The 19,856-nt window shown below is 45.8% G+C and overlaps 1 protein-coding gene across 1 annotated transcript; it reads right to left on the reverse strand.

Moving 5' to 3' along the window:
- Positions 1–10,254: 10,254 nt before the first annotated feature.
- LOC144722920 (volume-regulated anion channel subunit LRRC8C-like) lies at positions 10,255–11,934 on the reverse strand. The gene is made up of 3 exons (XM_078601343.1): positions 11,725–11,934; positions 11,191–11,304; positions 10,255–10,263 (listed from the first exon to the last, which is right to left on the reverse strand). Exons 1-3 carry the CDS (start codon positions 11,866–11,868, stop codon positions 10,255–10,257), a joined length of 267 nt encoding a protein of 88 aa, XP_078457469.1. The 5' UTR covers positions 11,869–11,934.
- Positions 11,935–19,856: the final 7,922 nt, after the last annotated feature.

A 19,856-nucleotide genomic window follows, 5' to 3' on the forward strand; every position in this document is an offset into this window, starting at 1 on the left:
TGCGATTAATTACGACTTTGTTAACATCTAGCTTTTCAATGTGTGGGTCCGGTTTCTTGTTTGAGAGGCGGTTGAATTTGGAAACCAAGTTGTCCTTACATTTAGTCGACATAGCGGCAGCTGAAGAGGCAGTCATTTTTTCCACATGTTCCCAATCCGATGTGGACATTGTTGCACTCAAAGATAAGTGTGATTTGTAGAGTGTCTTGTCTAACTGATCTAGTTCGGTGCGCGTAAGTCTGATTTTCTCTGAGATAAGAGCTAAGCTAGTTCTAGACAGAATTCGTTTCGCATTAGAAGAAGTTACAGCAGCAGATGTTAGTGTAAATGCGTTCGGTATTACCTTAGAGTCGCGGCATCTCTTCAGAAAGGTGAGAGACTCGATTAGCTGAGCCTTCTTGTCCCGGAGCTTGTTGAAGGATCTCAAAGTTATGTGGAAACCCTCCCCGTAGAGGCGGTTAAATCCTGATTAAACACAAGATCCAGGTCCGATTCAACACAGTACATAAAATCCGTGATTTGGTACCGTCTGTAAAAGATGTGGTTCCAGACATACAGTACCCTGGTGTCTACAAACTAAGTTGCCTCTGTGGTAGCAGTTACATTGGTGAAACCAAACGACATGTCTCGGACCGCATCCGTGAACATGAAGCTGACCTGAAACACGGTAGGACAAACACCTCAGCCGTGGCAGATCATTGTTACAACTCAGTGGGCTCACATGACATTGACTTCTCCAAGACAGAGGTTCTCTGCAAGCCATCTGGCTATCATGAGAGATTCGTTCATGAGGCGATCCACATTTACAAACACAGAGACAATTTTAACCGAGAAGATGGATTCTGGCTTAGCAATCACTGGAAGGACGTAATAAACCATTTTGATACACATTAGGGTGGGTAGAATAATACATAGTGTTATATTAAAAATGTATAAGGTATAGGGTGGTTTATAGCAATACAGTATGTAATTTAATGTTGGTTTTGCCTATGGAAGTATATAGTACGGTATAGACGCGTGTGATGTAAGAGAATAAAGTTTAGATGGAAGCATATTATATAATTTTTTACAACGTAGAATTTTTTTATGTATTACTTACTGTTAGTAACTCAGCTTATTGTAGAGTATAGTAAGTTTACTGATGATGCTATGTAGTTTATACTTTAGTTTGTTATGCAGTTTATACTGTAGTTTTTTACGTGGTTGTTTAGTAACTACAGCTACATACTATTAACATTCCTTTCCTTTGTTAATGCTCCCCCCCTCCCCCCCCCCTTTGATGCTGCTAATCCTGCATAATGCACGGGCATAGTATTGATTTGGAACCCCCCCCCCCCGCCCACCTACGCATTTTCCATATGCTGAATTCCTCTTGATATGCAAATTATTTTGTTTAGGCGCTCTTCTTCCCACCTCCCCCCCTCTAACCCAGCTTAAATATACGCTCCAAGCTTGGGGTGTTTCATTCTTCGCCTGAGGACGGCTGCTTGCGTTGTGGCCGAAACGTCGTGAGAATTGTTTTATTATGTTTTATTTTTATTATTTTATTACTTCCCTTCTACGTGACTTTACCGAAAGAACCAAGAAGATGAATCCCTGCAGTCACGAAAGCTTTAAATCGAAATTTAACCGCCTCTACGGGGAGGGTTTCCACATAACTTTGAGATCCTTCAACAAGCTCCGGGACAAGAAGGCTCAGCTAATCGAGTCTCTCACCTTTCTGAAGAGATGCCGCGACTCTAAGGTAATACCGAACGCATTTACACTAACATCTGCTGCTGTAACTTCTTCTAATGCGAAACGAATTCTGTCTAGAACTAGCTTAGCTCTTATCTCAGAGAAAATCAGACTTACGCGCACCGAACTAGATCAGTTAGACAAGACACTCTACAAATCACACTTATCTTTGAGTGCAACAATGTCCACATCGGATTGGGAACATGTGGAAAAAATGACTGCCTCTTCAGCTGCCGCTATGTCGACTAAATGTAAGGACAACTTGGTTTCCAAATTCAACCGCCTCTCAAACAAGAAACCGGACCCACACATTGAAAAGCTAGATGTTAACAAAGTCGTAATTAATCGCAGTAACAGTCCTATTTCTGAAGGTTTGAAATCCGTTTTAGCTAAAGGACTAAACTTTGCAGTCACACCTAGACACATACCAGTTAATGATATAATTGCTCGAGTAGATGTAGCTCTCAAGGGCTTGAGTCACATCGCTGCAGACGTAGCAAGATCGGAAATCTCTGTAACCCTCAAAAACGCTAAGATGCCAGCTAGCAACATCAGCAAAGATGAGCGTTTTGAATTAGCTCAATTAAAAAAGAGGGATGACATTGTCATCCTCTCAGCCGACAAAGGCAATGCCACTGTCATCATGGACAAAATAGAATACAACAACAAAATTCAAGAACTACTCAACGATGGCAGCTATACAAAAATAAAAAGAGACCCCACCAACAGCCTCGTCTCCAAAACCAACAACATCATTTCTGCTTCAACCGCATTAATTGATCAGACCAAACAGTTCTCGTTGAAACCTTCTGCAGCCAGGCCACCAAGATTGTACGGCTTGCCAAAGATACATAAAGAAGATACACCTCTTCGTCCCATTGTCTCTACTATCAACTCCCCCACTTACAAACTGGCTCGTTTTTTGTCCGAAATCCTACGGCCTTTCACTGGAAAAACCACCTCTGCAGTACTAAACTCTACTGACCTGGTATCAACAATCAAGGGGATTGCCCTGTCCCCAGACGACCTGCTTGTCAGTTTTGATGTGGTTTCCTTGTTCACCAAGGTGCCTGTGCCTGACACCATCGCAATCATTGAAGACTTGGTTCATCAAGGACTGAATGCTGGGGTACCCCCCCTGGTGAGACACTGCTTAACCAATACATACTTCACCTGGAATGGAACCTTCTACAAGCAAATTGAGGGCACCCCAATGGGCTCCCCCTTATCTCCGGTTGTAGCCAACATCTTCATGGAGAAATTTGAGACGGACGCCATCCAGACTGCCACTCTACGCCCGACCTTATGGAAGAGGTACGTAGACGACACTTTTGTCATCTGGCCACATGGCCGGCCTGCTCTAGACCAATTTCTCGACCACATCAATTCCATACACCCAGCCATCAGATTCACCATGGAAGTCGAAAATGATGGCAAGCTACCCTTTTTGGATGTCCTAATCAAAAGGAGACCTGATGGTTCAATGAGCCACTCTGTCTACAGGAAAGCCACCCACACGGATGCTTATCTAAAACCGGATTCCCACCACCATCCATCCCAGAAGAATTCCCTCATCAAGACTCTATATCATAGAGCCCAATGCATCTCCGACCAGGAACACATTTCCAGTGAACTCAAACACGTACGCCAAGCTCTTAAGGCTAATGGTTACTCCGACTACACAATCCGCAAAGCCATCACTCCAACCATCAAGAAGGATCCTGTTGAGGAGCCTTTCAAGACCATCACCTTACCCTACATTGCTGGGGTCACAAAAAAGATCTCCAAAATCCTGATTAAACACAAGATCCAGGTCCGATTCAACACAGTACATAAAATCCGTGATTTGGTACCGTCTGTAAAAGATGTGGTTCCAGACATACAGTACCCTGGTGTCTACAAACTAAGTTGCCTCTGTGGTAGCAGTTACATTGGGGAAACCAAACGACATGTCTCGGACCGCATCCGTGAACATGAAGCTGACCTGAAACACGGTAGGACAAACACCTCAGCCGTGGCAGATCATTGTTACAACTCAGTGGGCTCACATGACATTGACTTCTCCAAGACAGAGGTTCTCTGCAAGCCATCTGGCTATCATGAGAGATTCGTTCATGAGGCGATCCACATTTACAAACACAGAGACAATTTTAACCGAGAAGATGGATTCTGGCTTAGCAATCACTGGAAGGACGTAATAAACCATTTTGATACACATTAGGGTGGGTAGAATAATACATAGTGTTATATTAAAAATGTATAAGGTATAGGGTGGTTTATAGCAATACAGTATGTAATTTAATGTTGGTTTTGCCTATGGAAGTATATAGTACGGTATAGACGCGTGTGATGTAAGAGAATAAAGTTTAGATGGAAGCATATTATATAATTTTTTACAACGTAGAATTTTTTTTATGTATTACTTACTGTTAGTAACTCAGCTTATTGTAGAGTATAGTAAGTTTACTGATGATGCTATGTAGTTTATACTTTAGTTTGTTATGCAGTTTATACTGTAGTTTTTTACGTGGTTGTTTAGTAACTACAGCTACATACTATTAACATTCCTTTCCTTTGTTAATGCTCCCCCCCTCCCCCCCCCCTTTGATGCTGCTAATCCTGCATAATGCACGGGCATAGTATTGATTTGGAACCCCCCCCCCCGCCCACCTCCTACGCATTTTCCATATGCTGAATTCCTCTTGATATGCAAATTATTTTGTTTAGGCGCTCTTCTTCCCACCTCCCCCCCTCTAACCCAGCTTAAATATACGCTCCAAGCTTGGGGTGTTTCATTCTTCGCCTGAGGACGGCTGCTTGCGTTGTGGCCGAAACGTCGTGAGAATTGTTTTATTATGTTTTATTTTTATTATTTTATTACTTCCCTTCTACGTGACTTTACCGAAAGAACCAAGAAGATGAATCCCTGCAGTCACGAAAGCTTTAAATCGAAATTTAATAATAAAGGTTTTTGGGTTAGATCGCGTTATTTATAAATGTGTCGTAACCCTCCACCACCCGACACAGCCGAACAGTAAAAAATGTCATGTTGACAAAAGACAAATAGTCGTGAACTATGTGACTTTTGTCAACGTGACTCAATTTTGGTAGAGGGTTACGACACATTTATAAATAACGCGATGTAACCCAAAAACCTTTTTTATGAATAATATTGTTCGCGAAAGCCTACGTGTTAAATACAAATAATCTTAACCATTCGGATAGCTACAGCCTTAGCGCTGCTCAGAAATGAATCTTCAAATAATTGTTTAAATGCATGCCTATACAGGTCAGCATACATAAATGGGGATCAACTGTATGCAGACAATACCAGGTGCTGTTATTTTATTGCACTCAAACGACAGGACGTACAAGAATAATGTGCATGCATAATGTACGTTGATTAACATATAAATAACCCAACAGGCAATGGATACCCCCATTGTTATTCATATGCATACATTAATCCTCCCCCTTCACACAAGAGCTCACAAGTGACATCATCACATCTATCCCTCTTTAAGGAATGAAACAGGAGGATTTATACACAAATCTGGCTGTCGCCTGACGAAGCTATTTGTAATTACTGGCTAAACGGCGTATTCAGATTGTAAATGTTGTTGATTTGCTCTCCAACACACCGGTGTGCTGTACTAGTAATGAATTGGCATGTTCTGTTTACTTGACAAACCTTACCGTGTCAGGTTGTGGCGTGTTCCACGACACATTTATATTTACGCAATCTTCTTCTTCCTAGCGTTGTTCCCGCTGTGGCACAGGGTCCTCTTTTCGGCATTGTCTTCTCCATTTGGCTCGGTCCAGGGCATCTTCGGGGGATGCGTTGACCGTCTTCATGTCTTCCTTTATTCGATCCATCCATCGCTTCTTCGGACGTCCGCGTGGACGGCGGCCCTCTGGCTCAATACGCATGGCAGTCTTGGCCACTGATGACTCTTCACTTCGCATCACATGGCTGTACCACCAAAGCCTTGCCTGAAGCATCTTGTCCGCAATGGGGGCCACACCAAGTTGCTTCCGAACGTCTTCGTTCATTACACGATCCCATCGAGTCAGTCCAAGGCTCCATCTGAGCATCCTCATCTCCATGGTATGGAGGGCTTGTTCGTGTACAGTTGTGGCTGGCCAGCACTCGGATCCATAGAGTGCCACCGGTCGGACGATGGTCTTGTAAATTTTTCCCTTCAGCCTATCCGGCATTTTCCGATCACAGAGGACTCTGGTGACTTGCCTCCACTTCATCCATGCCGCATTGACTCGTGACCTCACATCAGTCGTGATGCTTCCATCTGAGCTGATGCTGGAGCCCAGGTACTTAAAGTCCGTCACTTTCTTCAGATCTTCTCCGTCAATGCTGATGGTGCCGTCGGTTTGGGGGCCACACTCCATATACTCCGTCTTTTTGATGTTGAACCTCATCCCGTTTTCGTCCAAACGTTCCTTCCACAGGCGCGATTGTCTTTCCACATCTCCTCTCTCTTCATCTGAGAGGAGGACGTCATCCGCATAGAGAATTGACCATGGCAGGGGCGTGTGCAGGTCGGCAGTGATCGTGTCCATGCACAGGATAAACAGGAGTGGTGACAGGGCCGATCCTTGGTGCACTCCAACGCTGATGGGAAATGGCGGTGATATGCCCACTGCACACCTGACTGCACTGGTGACGTTCTTGTATAAGAGTTGCACCCAATGCACGTAGGTTTCAGGGACTCCATGGGATCGAAGCGAGTGCCAGATGAGGTCGTGGGGGACCCTGTCAAATGCCTTTTCAAGGTCGAGGAACGACACGTGCACAGCTTGGTTCTTCTCTCTGTGCCTCTCCAGCAGGAGCCTCGCCGCGAATATGGCGTCCGTAGTGCCACATCCTTTAACGAAGCCGCATTGGTTGGGTGATAGGGTGATGATGTTTCTAATCCTCGTGTCCAAAACTCGCTCAAAGATCTTCATCGCATGACACAGGAGCCGGATTGACCTGTAATTCGAGCATTCTGCCACGTCCCCTTTACCCTTCCAAATTGGAACCGTCGTGCTGGTCGACCAGGCTTCTGGGACCTCACCGGTGCTCGTGATGGTGCTGAAGAGCTGGGTAAGGAGGGCAGCACCCTGCCTGCCAAGGATCTTCCAGGCCTCAGCAGGGATATCGTACGGGCCAGTCGCTTTCCCATTCTTCATTATCTTGATAGCTTGTTCCACTTCGATGATGGTGATAGGCAAAACGGGACCGAGGACGTGTTCAGCGCTAATAATCGGTGGGTGGGGAAATTCCTGGTTGCAGATTCCAGAGAAGTAGTCGCTCCAGCATTGAAGGATGGCAGGCGGGTCTCTGAGAGCGCTGTGATTCTCATCCTTTATGCATTTAACCTGACCAATATCCTGAGTCGAACGATGGCGCGCCTCTGCCAGTCGATATATCTTATTGGCACCATCTTGTGTGTCCAGTTCGACATACAGTTGGTCGTATTGAGCTAATTTCACCGCTGCTACTACTCGCTTCGCTGCCGATTTGCAGTTTCTGTAGTACTCTTAGGTTTTTTCGGTAAAGTCACGTAGGTAAAAAAATTTAATTAATAAAAGTAAAATAAAACAAATTAAAAAATTCACGACGTTTCGGAAGCAACACAAGCCTCCGTCTTCAGGTGGAACCGTCACAGCCACGACAGCTGTATCAAGTACTTGTGTTGCTTCCGAAACGTCGTGAATTGTTTAATTTCTTTTATTTTACTTTTATTAATTTAAATTTTTTACCTACGTGACTTTACCGAAAAAACCTAAGAGTATGAATCATTGCAGTCACGAAAGCTTCAAATCTAGAATTAGTTTCTGCAGTGTTGGTAATCCAGATCTGCGAGCGTTTGGCGCCACTTCTTGAAAGCTAGCTTCTTCTCTTTCACTGCTAGCTGCACTTCTTCGTTCCACCACCATATTTGCTTGTCAATGAAGCGTTTTCCCGGCTTAGTTAGCCCCAGTGCTTCCATTGCTGCTGTGCACAGTTGGCCGGCGAGATCTTCCCAAATCGCATTCGCTGGTCGGTTGGTGTTCACGTCAATCTGATTGAGGGCGACTCTCAGCTGATCCTTGCATTCCTTCATCCGCCACCACTTAATTCGCTGCTGTCCCGTTGTTGGTGGGCGATGTCGCTGGCCAATGTCCATTTTCATGTCCATGACCAGGATGCGATGTTGTGGGGCGATGTTGTCCGATGGTATGACTTTAGTGTTTGTCACCGTTTTCAGCCTATCCCGCTTGACAAGCCAGTAATCAATTTGAGTTGATCTCCCACCACTGGCATACGTAATGAGATGGGACGGTCTCTTCTTGAAGAAGGTGTTGGCGAGAACAAGATCATAGGCTTCCGCAAAGTCCAGGGCTCGGTTTCCCTCATCGTTCCGGGTACCATATCCTTGGCCACCATGGTTTCGAGGGTATCCATCCCGGGCTTTTCCAACGTGTCCATTTAGGTCTCCACCAATTACTAACTGCTCTTCTCCGTTTATCGATTGCATGTGTTCATCAAATTGTTCCCAAAATTCCTCCTTGGTATCTGCTGGGTAGCCAGGCTGCGGGCGCATAACAAGATACCACCCGGAGGCGTAGGTCGTTTGAGTTGATTTCGATGGACATGAGGCGGTCGGAAACACGGTGGACGGCCACGACGTTGTCTCGTAGATTTTGGCTGACTGCGATTCCAACGCAGTTCTTGGTGTTTCTTTCACCGTTGTAGAACAGTTTGTATCCTTATCCAATCTCCCTCGCCTTTGCTCCACTCCACTTCGTTTCTTGGATGCATACGATGTCGATACGACGGGCCTTAAGGGCAGCTGACGCAATCTAACTCATGAAACCTATGTTATGTATTACCAACTGTAAATAAATTGTCTTGATAATTCACATTGACTCGAGTTCGTTTGTATGTATGTATGTTGAATTTCTTTCGCATAGCCAACCGTGCTAATCAGAGTAGCAATTTGCATTGCTATTCTTTTTGCATTGCGAATTTGAGTGGGAAAAATATTATACATCACAAACGGGTTACACACGGTAAAATTTTTGACACCAGCAGCTCACAGGCAAGAGGCAAATTTACCTCTTGCAACAGGGCTAATTAACAATTGATTTATTTAGCGCAGACATGGGCCGTATATGGCCCGTTGGGCTTTTTAATCCGGCCCGCCGAAGTTGTCCAAATATTATTATTAAATTAAATTTCACCTTCCTCCTGTAATGCCCCCATATCTCCATTAGAAGGCGCACTTTGTGTAATTCAACATAACAAACGAAACTTAACTCCGAGTTCTCTCCGAATTTCACGAGTCCGTTCTAGACCTCAGTTTTTTTAAAGAGTTTTAAGCACAGAAAACATCATTAAAGTTTGAAAAATCATTAATTATACAAACTTTTCAATAAATTCCTTCTTCGCTTCGATTTAAAATTTCTTTAAACACTTCTTCTCACCAACATTACCACTCATTACCACTTTCTCCGAAGGCAAGTTTGTAAAAGAATACATGGTACAGACAGCAGACATCTTGTGTCCGGAGATCAAAAGCAAATTTGAAAAAGTCAGTTTATCACGCAGGACTGTGACTCGCCGTGTGGAACTGATTGATAAAAATATAGCCAGTCAACTAAGCAAAAAATCTGATTCCTTTGAATTATATTCACTAGCACTGGATGAAAGTACAGACGTAAAATACACTGCTCAGCTCCTCATTTTTATCGGAGGCATTGACGACAGTTTTGCGATAACAGAGGAGTTTTTGACCATGGAGTCCCTGAAAGGAGCAACGAAGGGAGAGGACTTGTATAACCAGGTATCTGCTGTCATCGAAAGAATGACACTATCTGGGAGTAAACTTGTCAATGTCACAACGGATGGATTGCCAAATTTAACTGGAAAAAACGTTGGGCTGCTGAAAAGAATCCAGGATAAAGTGAAAGAGGAAAACCCTGTCCAGGATCTTATTTTCCTTCACTGCATCATCCATCAGGAATACCTGTGTAAGTCTGTATTGCAGCTGAATCATGTCGTGAATCCAGTCGTAAAACTTGTGAACTTTATACGAGCAAGGGGACTTCAGCACCGTCAGTTTATTACGTTCCTGGAGGAAACTGATGCGGATCATCAGGACTTGCCGTACCACTCTCGTGTCCGCTGGTTAAGTTTGGGGAAAGTGTTACAACGAGTGTGGGAGCTGAAAGAGGACATCATCGCATTTTTGGAGTTGATGGGGAAATCTGACGAATTCCCTAAGCTAAGCGACAAGAACTGGCTTAGTAACTTTGTGTTTGCTGTGGACATATTTTCACACATGAATGAGCTGAATGTGAAACTGCAGAAGGAAAGCTCAGTTTGTTCACGACATGTACAAACATGTGAAACCCTTCAAATCCAAGCTCACTTTGTTCTCCGGACAAATTGCGAACAAATCTTTCGCTCATTTCCCCACACTTGCCATGCAGGAAGAGGCACCGCGAAACGCCAAAAAATACAGCAAATCGCTAGAGGACCTGCACGGAGAATTTTGCCATAGGTTCTCTGATTTCGAAAACATTGAACAGTCACTTCAGCTGGTGTCCTGTCCCCTGTCACAAGACCTTGAAACAGCACCACAGGAGCTGCAGTTGGAACTGATAGATCTTCAGTCTGACTCCGTCCTAAAGGAGAAGTTCAACTCTGTTAAACTGAATGACTTTTATGCTTCACTTAACAGAGCCACGTTTCCAAACCTCCGGAGGACTGCACAGAAAATACTGACTTTGTTTGGCTCGACTTATGTGTGTGAGCAGACATTCAGCATCATGAACGCCAACAAAGCCCGTCACAGATCAAAGTTAACGATCTATCCTGAGAATTGCCACAACCAAAATAACTCCAGACATGGATGCACTGGCAAAAATGGGAGATCAACAACACTGTTCCCACTGAAACTGATTATGTGTTGCTGCAGCGAGGTTGGAGCCAAATCTCCATCACACAGCCTGCGTGGCTGCTCTAACCTGTTAATGTAGATAATAAAGAAGTTCAAGTGAGGTAATTGGTTTGGGCGCAGGCCTGAGATGTTTTCATGATGTTTGATCAGTCATGTTACGACATGTTTTTCTATTGTTCATGTTCGTGCAATTTGTTAAATTGCCTTGCAAATAAATGCTTTGCTACCTATTAAAGGCCAAATCCTTTCATGTAATCATTTTTACATGTAATTTATATTAGTTCACACAATCACTCCATCCATCTGTTCCTGGCCCGGCCCCTCTGTCAAATTTTAGAACCCATTGTGGCCCGTGAGTGAAAAAGTTTGCCCACCACTGCACTATACTGTACATTACACTATTCCTCGGGCAATTGCCGGTGGCGCAGCCGGCCTTACCGCTGGCAACCAGCGGTTCTCTCCCCCCTGCATGGTCGTGTCGAGCCGGCCCGAGGGGGGACCTCACCGTGTGGGCCCTGGGGTTGGCCATGAGCTTCCTCAGCACGGTCTCGTTCCACTCCTTCAGATCCACGTCGAAGCCTCTCGGCACCGGCACACACAGAATGCGCTCGTTCATGTTCTGGGCGGAGGTGGGGGAAGTGGGTACCACGTGACCATGACGTGACGCCGTGTGGTCTCCTTGAAGACGTCTCTCCACTCAGGTTCACTTTGCACGATTCCCGGTGTGTACGGGGGGGGGGGAGGCAACCCATATCGACCCAAGATGTGCTCTCTAGCCAGCGCTTTGAGTGAGCTCGCACGTCGAGTTGGAACCCACGACCTCCTGCGTACCAGGCGAGGTAGTTAACATCTCCCGGCCACCGTGATGATGAGACATACGCGAAGTCCAAATATGCAGCAGGGGTCGGGATGGAACCTATGGCCTTCTGCGTACCAGGCGAGGTCGTCAACATCTCCGCGATGTTATCCATAGCATGGCGGCGACATTGATGAATGTGCGTGGGGACTCTCTAGAGTCTAGAGCGTTGGAACGACGTACCTGCAGCATCCCGGCAAAGATGCCTATCATGAACATGGGCACGGAGAGCATGTCGCACAACACGTCCCACCAGGGCTGAAGGATCTTGAGGTCCTGGTGACCCTCCAATGAGAAGGAGGAGGTCAGGGCTCCGACGGGAATCATGACTCGAGCCGAGACTGCACACAAGCAGACACACACGCAGACACACACACACAAGCAGACACACACACACAGACACACACACACACAAGCAGACACACACAGAGGCGCACACACACACACAGACACACAAGCAGACACACACAGACACACACACAAGCAGACAACAACCGCCATTCGCCACTAAGTGGCGGTGACGTCACCACGACGCTTGTGCCAGGCCAAGTGCACCTTGAGGCCACGTGAAGTGTCGAACGCCCGCTGGCAGGAGGTCACGGGGCAGACCCAGCAGGTGCCACGGGTCGACTGACCGAGATGACCGAGATTACTGGCTGATGCAGATGCACCACCTGTGCCCCCTACTGTACCAACTTGCTGTGCTTTAGCCACCCGGCGCTCCGCTCGTTGTTGTGAGCGTCGCTCCTCCGCCCTCCGTTGTTGTTGGAGGGCGACTGCCTCCAACTGCCAAGAAGCGTCTTTCACGAGCCTCCTCCACTGAGGCCGATCTTGACACCGCTGGTACCAGTCTTCGGCAAGTCCACTCAGCTCCACGTCCTCCTGTACCACATCGCTCCATCTCTTCTCTAGCCCGTGCCGCGCCCGTTTAGCCCCCTCGATCCGGCCGAACAAAAGCTGTTTAGGCATGCGGTAGCTGGGCATGCGGGCTACATGACCCAGCCAACGCAGCCTTGCCTGCAGGAGGAGCTCACCGATGGGACTTTACCCAGATCTTTCAAGGATTTGTGAGCTCCTCACACAATCCAGCCTGGTTAAACCCAGGATTGATCGTAGGCAGGCCAGCCTAAATGTTTACAACCGACGAAGATGCTCCATTAGGGGGGTCCACGTTTCGCAAGCGTAGAGAAGGGAGGGAATGACCGTGGCCGAGAAGACCTGAAGCTTCGTGCGGAGCGACAGACCAGGTAGCTTCCACACAGCGTTACGCAACCGATGAAAAGATATTGCCGCTCGACTGATTCGGAGTGAGACCTCTGCTGATAAACTGGAGCCGGTCATAAGCACACTGCCCAGGTATGGGAAACTCTCCACTCTCTCCACAACTGCCCCATCACCGATTGGGAGTTGTGGGGGTGGAGTGTCAGATGGTACAAAATACCCAGGCAGGTGCTTAGTTTTGGTGGGGCTGATGGTAAGGCCCCACCACAAGCAGACACACAGGCAGACACACACACACACATCTGGATGGTCTCAAGAACAGAATCACGGCAGCAGTGACTTCAGTGGAAGAAGACGCTTTGAGAGGCGTTTGGGACGAATTCAACTATCGTCTCGATGTTGTCCGTACAGCAGGTGGAGGGCACACAGAGCATTTATAAAATGGTTAGTAAAACTTGATAACTCATTAAAATTCGAGGTACGCATTTCCTTGGAGAAAATGTGTTCCAATCGACCTTTAAAATATGCTCATCCTATTAATAATATAAACGCCCACCTATTATCTGTGATGAACGCTGCACTTCCCATCATTTTCATGCAGGGGGTGCTGCAAACCTACGCGCCCCCTGCATGAACGACGGAGGCGCAGGGACAGACGTTTGATTACGTTGGAATCGATCTGCAGACGACGGTCTTCTCCCACGGCCAGCAGCTCTACGTCGCCTTGTCTCGATCCCGCAATCCCAACCAGGTGACAGTACGCATCGAACCTTGGAGGCGGCCCCCAACAACCTAGTTGAGAAATAACGTTATAGTGTTTATTGCAGGTTGGTATTGGGTTATGCTAACGTGTCTAGGTTATGGATACACTGTTTGAATCATGAACAACAGCTGTATTGGTAATTGCCGAGGCATGCAAGACATCCTAGTTAGACAATTCGTTTATTATGAATCCTTCAACTTTTATGGGATTTAAAGCGCAATCCTTTACAATGCCTCATGATGCGTCAATGCCAATAGCGTGCTTGGTTGCCATCAGACCCAAGTTTGATGTTTAACAAATCGTTTGATTGGTAGCTGCTTGGTCTAAAAACTCCCCCCTTATTTCCTCCCAACCGTAATCGGACAGGGGTGATGGGTGACAGCAATATGACCGCGATTATTAAACAGCCTTGTAAATTTCGATGTAAAGCTTTCGTGACTGCACGGATTCATCTTCTTGGTTCTTTCGGAAAAGTCACGTAGAAGGGAAATAATAAAATAATAAAAATAAAACATAATAAAATAATTCTCAAGACGTTTCGGCTACAACGCAAGCAGCCGTCCTCAGATGAAGAATGAAACACCACCAAGCTTGGAGCGTATATTTAAGCTGGGTTGGAGGGGGAATGTAAATGTCGCGTTGCATGCCGATGGTGCCACAGCACCTGCGATCGTAAGGTCACTAAGCAAAGCAGAGATTCTGGGACAATTGCGAAATTAACTCTCGGGTATCCTCCCAACGTTAGCAGTGAACCCCCAATGAAAGTCCAACTGTGTGCTGGCTACGTGAACACACTTTGCCCATTTGCACGGCATTGATAACACATTTTAGTTGGTTATTGGAACTGGTGTAGTGCGTTAATGTACACTGGGTTGACGGTGAATTTGAAGATAAGCTAACCCAAGCACGTTACCCCTTCATAATCAACGTTTTTGGGTTTAGATCGCGTTATTTATAAATGTGTCGTAACCCTCCACCACCCGACACGGCCAATCAGTAAAAAAGTGTCACGTTGACAAAAGACAAATTAGTTCACTACTTTAGCCCACCGGTGTGTTGAAGCGCGAAACCACAACATTTACAATTTGAGTACGACGTTTCGCTGGTAATTGCATCCAGCATCATCGGGCAATTACGACACATTTATAAATAACGCGATCTAAACCCAAAAACGTTGATTATGAATAATATTGGTCGCGAAAGCCTACGTGTTAAACTGACGTTACCCCTTGTTAAAGCACAAAACCATAACGCCCGATGATCACAAAAGGGGGGGAGGGGGGCAGAGAAGAAATTAAAAGACACTGGAAGGGGCCAAAACCACAGACAGAATGGGACTGGAGCCATTGAGGTACTGTATAGTCCAACGTGGCCTGAGCCTAGTTTCTAATCATTGTGGAAGTGTCGTGTTATGTCCACGACCTGACGCACTGCTCGAGTGACGAACGAATGCACAACGCATACAAATCCCACTTCAAATGGCACAAGGCAGACATGGGTGGCGTACTCCACGTGAGAATAAATATTTCAAACACGAATTGGGGGCAAACTTTTCAGCCAATTACGATTGCAACTAAAATGAATCAACCGAGGAAGATCAGCAATGAATCCAAACCAAATCCAACAGCTGCTGTACACGCGCGAAGTAAGCGTAACCAAGACCGGCCGATGCGTTTACTTTACATCACGAGTGCTGTTGAAGGCTGTGCAGTGGCGGCTCACAGCCACGTGGCTGGAGGAGCTTCGAGCACACCGTCGGCCAGCGGTGTGCGGGGGGAGCGGGGGGAGCGGAGCGACTGACGGGAGAGCGCGTGCGGGGCGCGCGCGAGGAGCAGCTGGTCCGCTGTCGGGACCAGCGGAGTGCGAACGACGGGAACAAAGAGGAGTGACGGAGACCAAGCAGTGTGTCGGCGAAGTCCTTCGTTACTACTACACTATGGATGGCTACGTATGCATAGTCACACTGTTCGTGTCAGTAGCATAACTGTCAACCCCTTATCAGTGCCCACCTTATTACAGACCAATTCAGACTTTACTGATCACCCCGTGCCCCTTATACATCTCAACGTTCATCCTGCAAAGTCCCATCACAAGGGAGAAACACAAATAGGCGCATTATGTTACTCAATGTCCCTGTACAAGAATACGAGTAAACCGTATGGGTTGACAGTATGCTATATGTATCTGTGTGGGTCTCCATTTATCTCTCTTGGGTCTCTATCTCTTTGGGTCTCTATCTATCTCGTTTAGGTCTCTATGGGTCTCTGTCTGTAATCATACCTGTCAACCCCTTTATCAGTGCCCTACTTGATTACAGACCAATTCAGGCCTTTTTGGTCACCCCCATGCCCTTAGAAATGTCAACGTTCATCCTATACATTATACTACACTATACACTACACAGCTGTCAACCCCTTATAAGTTACCACCCCAAGAGCTACCACCCCAAGAGCCACGTGGTGTTGACATTTCGCGGGTGTGTTTAAATTGGTCAGCTCCATTGCACGTGACATTGCACTTTATTTCATAGCCCGGATTAAGGCCCATGGTTAATAACATAGACTAGATAAGGCGCGGTTACGTTTCAGACTATACCAAGTATGGAGGGGCATCAACTCAAGACGCGCTTAAAAAATGTAGCGAACTTGTTTATAGTTTTATTGTTTCATCCATAGCAACAAGAAGCAAGAGGGTATACTAGCGTTAGTGAAAGGTGGCGTTTGCTGTCTATCCCCTTAAATTAATACAATTTATGTTCGTTGATTGAATTCACCCCTCCCGCGCACGCCGCTCGAGTTGGTTTCGCCCACGCGGCCCTCTCCCTCAACCACCACCAACAAACCGTCGCCATTTGGCGGGAGAAGTGGAGCCTAACGATCAGCACTACCACAACATCTATAATCACAAGTATAACTACTATAATAACATATCCCACGTCTATAATCATTACTATAATAACAACTACAACATCTATAATAATTATAACACTAATAATAACATCAATAAAATAAACAATTACTACTACTATAGTAATAAAAACATGAACTGCTGTAATAACTAATACTGCTTGTGTGTGTGTGTCTGCTTGTCTGTCTGCCTGTGTGTGTGTGTGTCTGCTTGTCTGTCTGCCTGTGTGTGTGTGTGTCTGCCTGTGTGTCTGCTTGTGTGCAGTCTCGGCTCGAGTCATGATTCCCATCGGAGCCCTGACCTTCTCATTGGAGGGTCACCAGGACCTCAAGATCCTTCAGCCCTGGTGGGACGTGTTGTGCGACATGCTCTCCGTGCCCATGTTCATGATAGGCATCTTTGCCGGGATGCTGCAGGTACGTCGTTCCAACGCTCTAGACCAGGGGTCCTCAAACTTTTTAAACAGGGGGCCAGTTCACTGTCCCTCAGACCGTTGGAGGGCCGGACTATAGTTAAAAAAAACTATGAACAAATTCCTATGCACACTGCATATATCTTATTTTGAAGTGAAGAAACAAAACGGGAACAAATACAATATTTAAAATGAAGAACAAGTAAAGTTAAATCAACAAACTTGCCAGTATTTCAATGGGAACTATGGGCCTGCTTTTGGCTAATGAGATGGTCAATGTCCGGTTCCATATTTGTCACTGCTAGTCGTAACAAGTGATGCAAGTGTGCATCCGTTAGTCTAGATCTGGTTGGAGATTTCAAATGTTTCATTCTGGAAAAAGTTTGTTCACAGACATAAGCATTGCCAAAGATGGTTGCCATTTTGAGTGCATGGTTCCTGAGATGAGGATATGTCTCAGAGGGGAGAAATGCATAGAAATTATGAAGGCTGCTTGACTTGAATGCGTCTTTCAGAGAGTCACAATTCTGCAGTTCAGCCAGTTCCATTTGGTAAATTGTATCCACATTTTCAATGTCAATAGAAAATGGGTTACGGAAAAGCTGTATGTCCTGTTCATGGAGATGAAGCTCTTTAAATCTAAATTGTAACTCCTTTTGCAATTTTTCCAGTGAATCCACACATGTTTTGTTTGGGAATGCAACCAATGGTTTTTCCGCTAACAAATTTTGAGTTGTGGGGAGATGGCAGAAGTTTTCCTCCTTCACTTGTTTGATGAGGAGGCCTAATTTTACTTGAAATGCTTTGACATGTGATTGCATATCACAGATGAGCTTCCCCTTTCCTTGAAGTTGCACATTGAAACTGTTGAGTAGCTCTGTTACATCTATCAGAAAGGCAAGGTGCCATTTCCATTCTGCATCATTGAGCTCTGGTACTTCTTTGTTTTTTGAAAACAGAAAAGCTGTAATCTGTGGAAGTAAGTCATAGAAACGTTTCAAAACTCTCCCTCGACTCAGCCAACGGACTTCTGTGTGGTACAGAACATCTTCATAGTCAACATTTAGCTCAGACAGAAATTCCTGAAATTGTCTGTGGTTTAGTGCATGAGCTCTAATGAAGTTAACAGAGTCCCACTTCAGTGATTTACTACACAGCGCTTGTTGGTGGATGAGGCAGTGTATGGCTATTGGATGAGAATGGTTATGTTTGTCCATCTCTTGGTTAATGCGAGCAATTACTCCTTTCTTAGACCCCACCATGCTAGGAGCACCATCAGTTGTCACACTGGCTAGTTTAGCCCAGTTCAGCTCCAAACCATTCACAGTTTGGCAAACTTTTTCATAGATATCCTCTCCTGTAGTTGTTCCTTTGATGCTTTGCAGTGCAGCAAGCTCTTCTGTGACTTCGAAATAGTCATTCGTCCCACGAATAAAAATTAGAAGTTGTGCAGAATCACGAACATCATTGCTTTCGTCGAGTGCCAAGGAAAAATAGGAACGTTTTTTTGTGGAGTTTTGCAAATGCTGATGGAAATTGTCTCCCATTTCTTCAATCCTCCGTGTAATTGTAGGTCCTGAAAGACTCACTATACTAAATAAATCGGCCTTCTCTGGACACATCTCTTTGGCAACAGAAAGAAGGCATTCTTTAACAAATTCTCCCTCAACGAATGGTCTGCCAGTGCACACTATTAGCTTGGCAACTTGAAAACTTGCTCGCAGTGATTAAATATTTAGCTGCTTCTGCTTCACAAAAGTATTTTGCTGAGTTGTTAATGTATTTTTCAGTTTTAATATTTTATCTTTTCTCACTTCTCCGACCAAACAATCATATTTATCTTTATGTTGAGTTTCATAGTGTCGACGTAAATTGTATTCTTTGAACACAGACACTATATTCTGGCATATCAGACACACAGCTCTTTCCTTGTACTGCATGAAAAAGTAATCATAAGTCCACTGTTTTTTGAATATCCTACACTCCGAGTCCATTTTTCTCTTTCTTGACATCATTGTTTCCTAGGGAGTCAAAATTGCTATTAGTAAAATACCAATATATATACAGCGCTACAAAAACAATATACCAGCAATAACTTTGCCCACACAGAGACATACAGACTGCACTGCCCATTAATGCAGTCTGATTGGGGGAACTCCGCTTTTACCCCAGGCTCACACTGGTGCGGGTGCCATTAAAAAGTTAATTACACCTGCAGTTTTGTTCACAGATCGCAGTGCGATCTGCGAACTCGCATAGGAATCTGATCGCATGGGGGAGAAGACCCATGCAAGTTCAGCCATACAAGCATATGGCTGAACTCGCACTGCTCAGAGATCGCAACAGTATGAACCGGGGCTTACACAACATACAACATAAAACCTCATAATTGAATAGCAATCAGAATATAAATGCACTTACTGTCATTTAAATTGGGTTTCCTACTCCTCGGCTGTCTGTCACTGACCAGCACGGGAAAACAGCAGGCAGCCCCTCCAGAGATCAGAGATCACTCTGTTATTACCCCTCTATCATTTACTCAGCACACAGGAATATCACTGGGAGTGGAGCCGAGGGGCAAGTGAGGGAGCTGAGGGAGGGAGAGCCAGTCAAGCGCAGCCAGGGGAGGGCTGGCAGCCTTAGGCGTGGGGGGCAAGTCCAGTCAATTGGCCCATTGAACCATTCACCAGCGCAGCCCAATGAGTGCCCACTGCCGCAGCTCAATCAGTGCTCACCAGCGCAGCCAAATCAGTGCTCGCCACCGCAGCCCAATCAGTGCCCACCACCGCAGCCCAATGAGTGCTCACCAGCGCAGCCCAATTAGTGCTCACCAGCACAGCCCAATTAGTGACCATGGGCCGGATAAATGCCCTCGGTGGGCCGCATGTGGCCCGTGGGCCGTAGTTTGAGGACCCCTGCTCTAGACTCTAGAGAGTCCCCACGCACATTCATCAATGTCGCCGCCATGCTATGGATAACATCGCGGAGATGTTGACGACCTCGCCTGGTACG

The sequence above is a fragment of the Lampetra planeri genome, chromosome 16 (assembly GCF_965212315.1).
Source record: "Lampetra planeri chromosome 16, kcLamPlan1.2.h2, whole genome shotgun sequence".
Classification (NCBI taxonomy): Eukaryota; Metazoa; Chordata; class Hyperoartia; order Petromyzontiformes; family Petromyzontidae; genus Lampetra; species Lampetra planeri.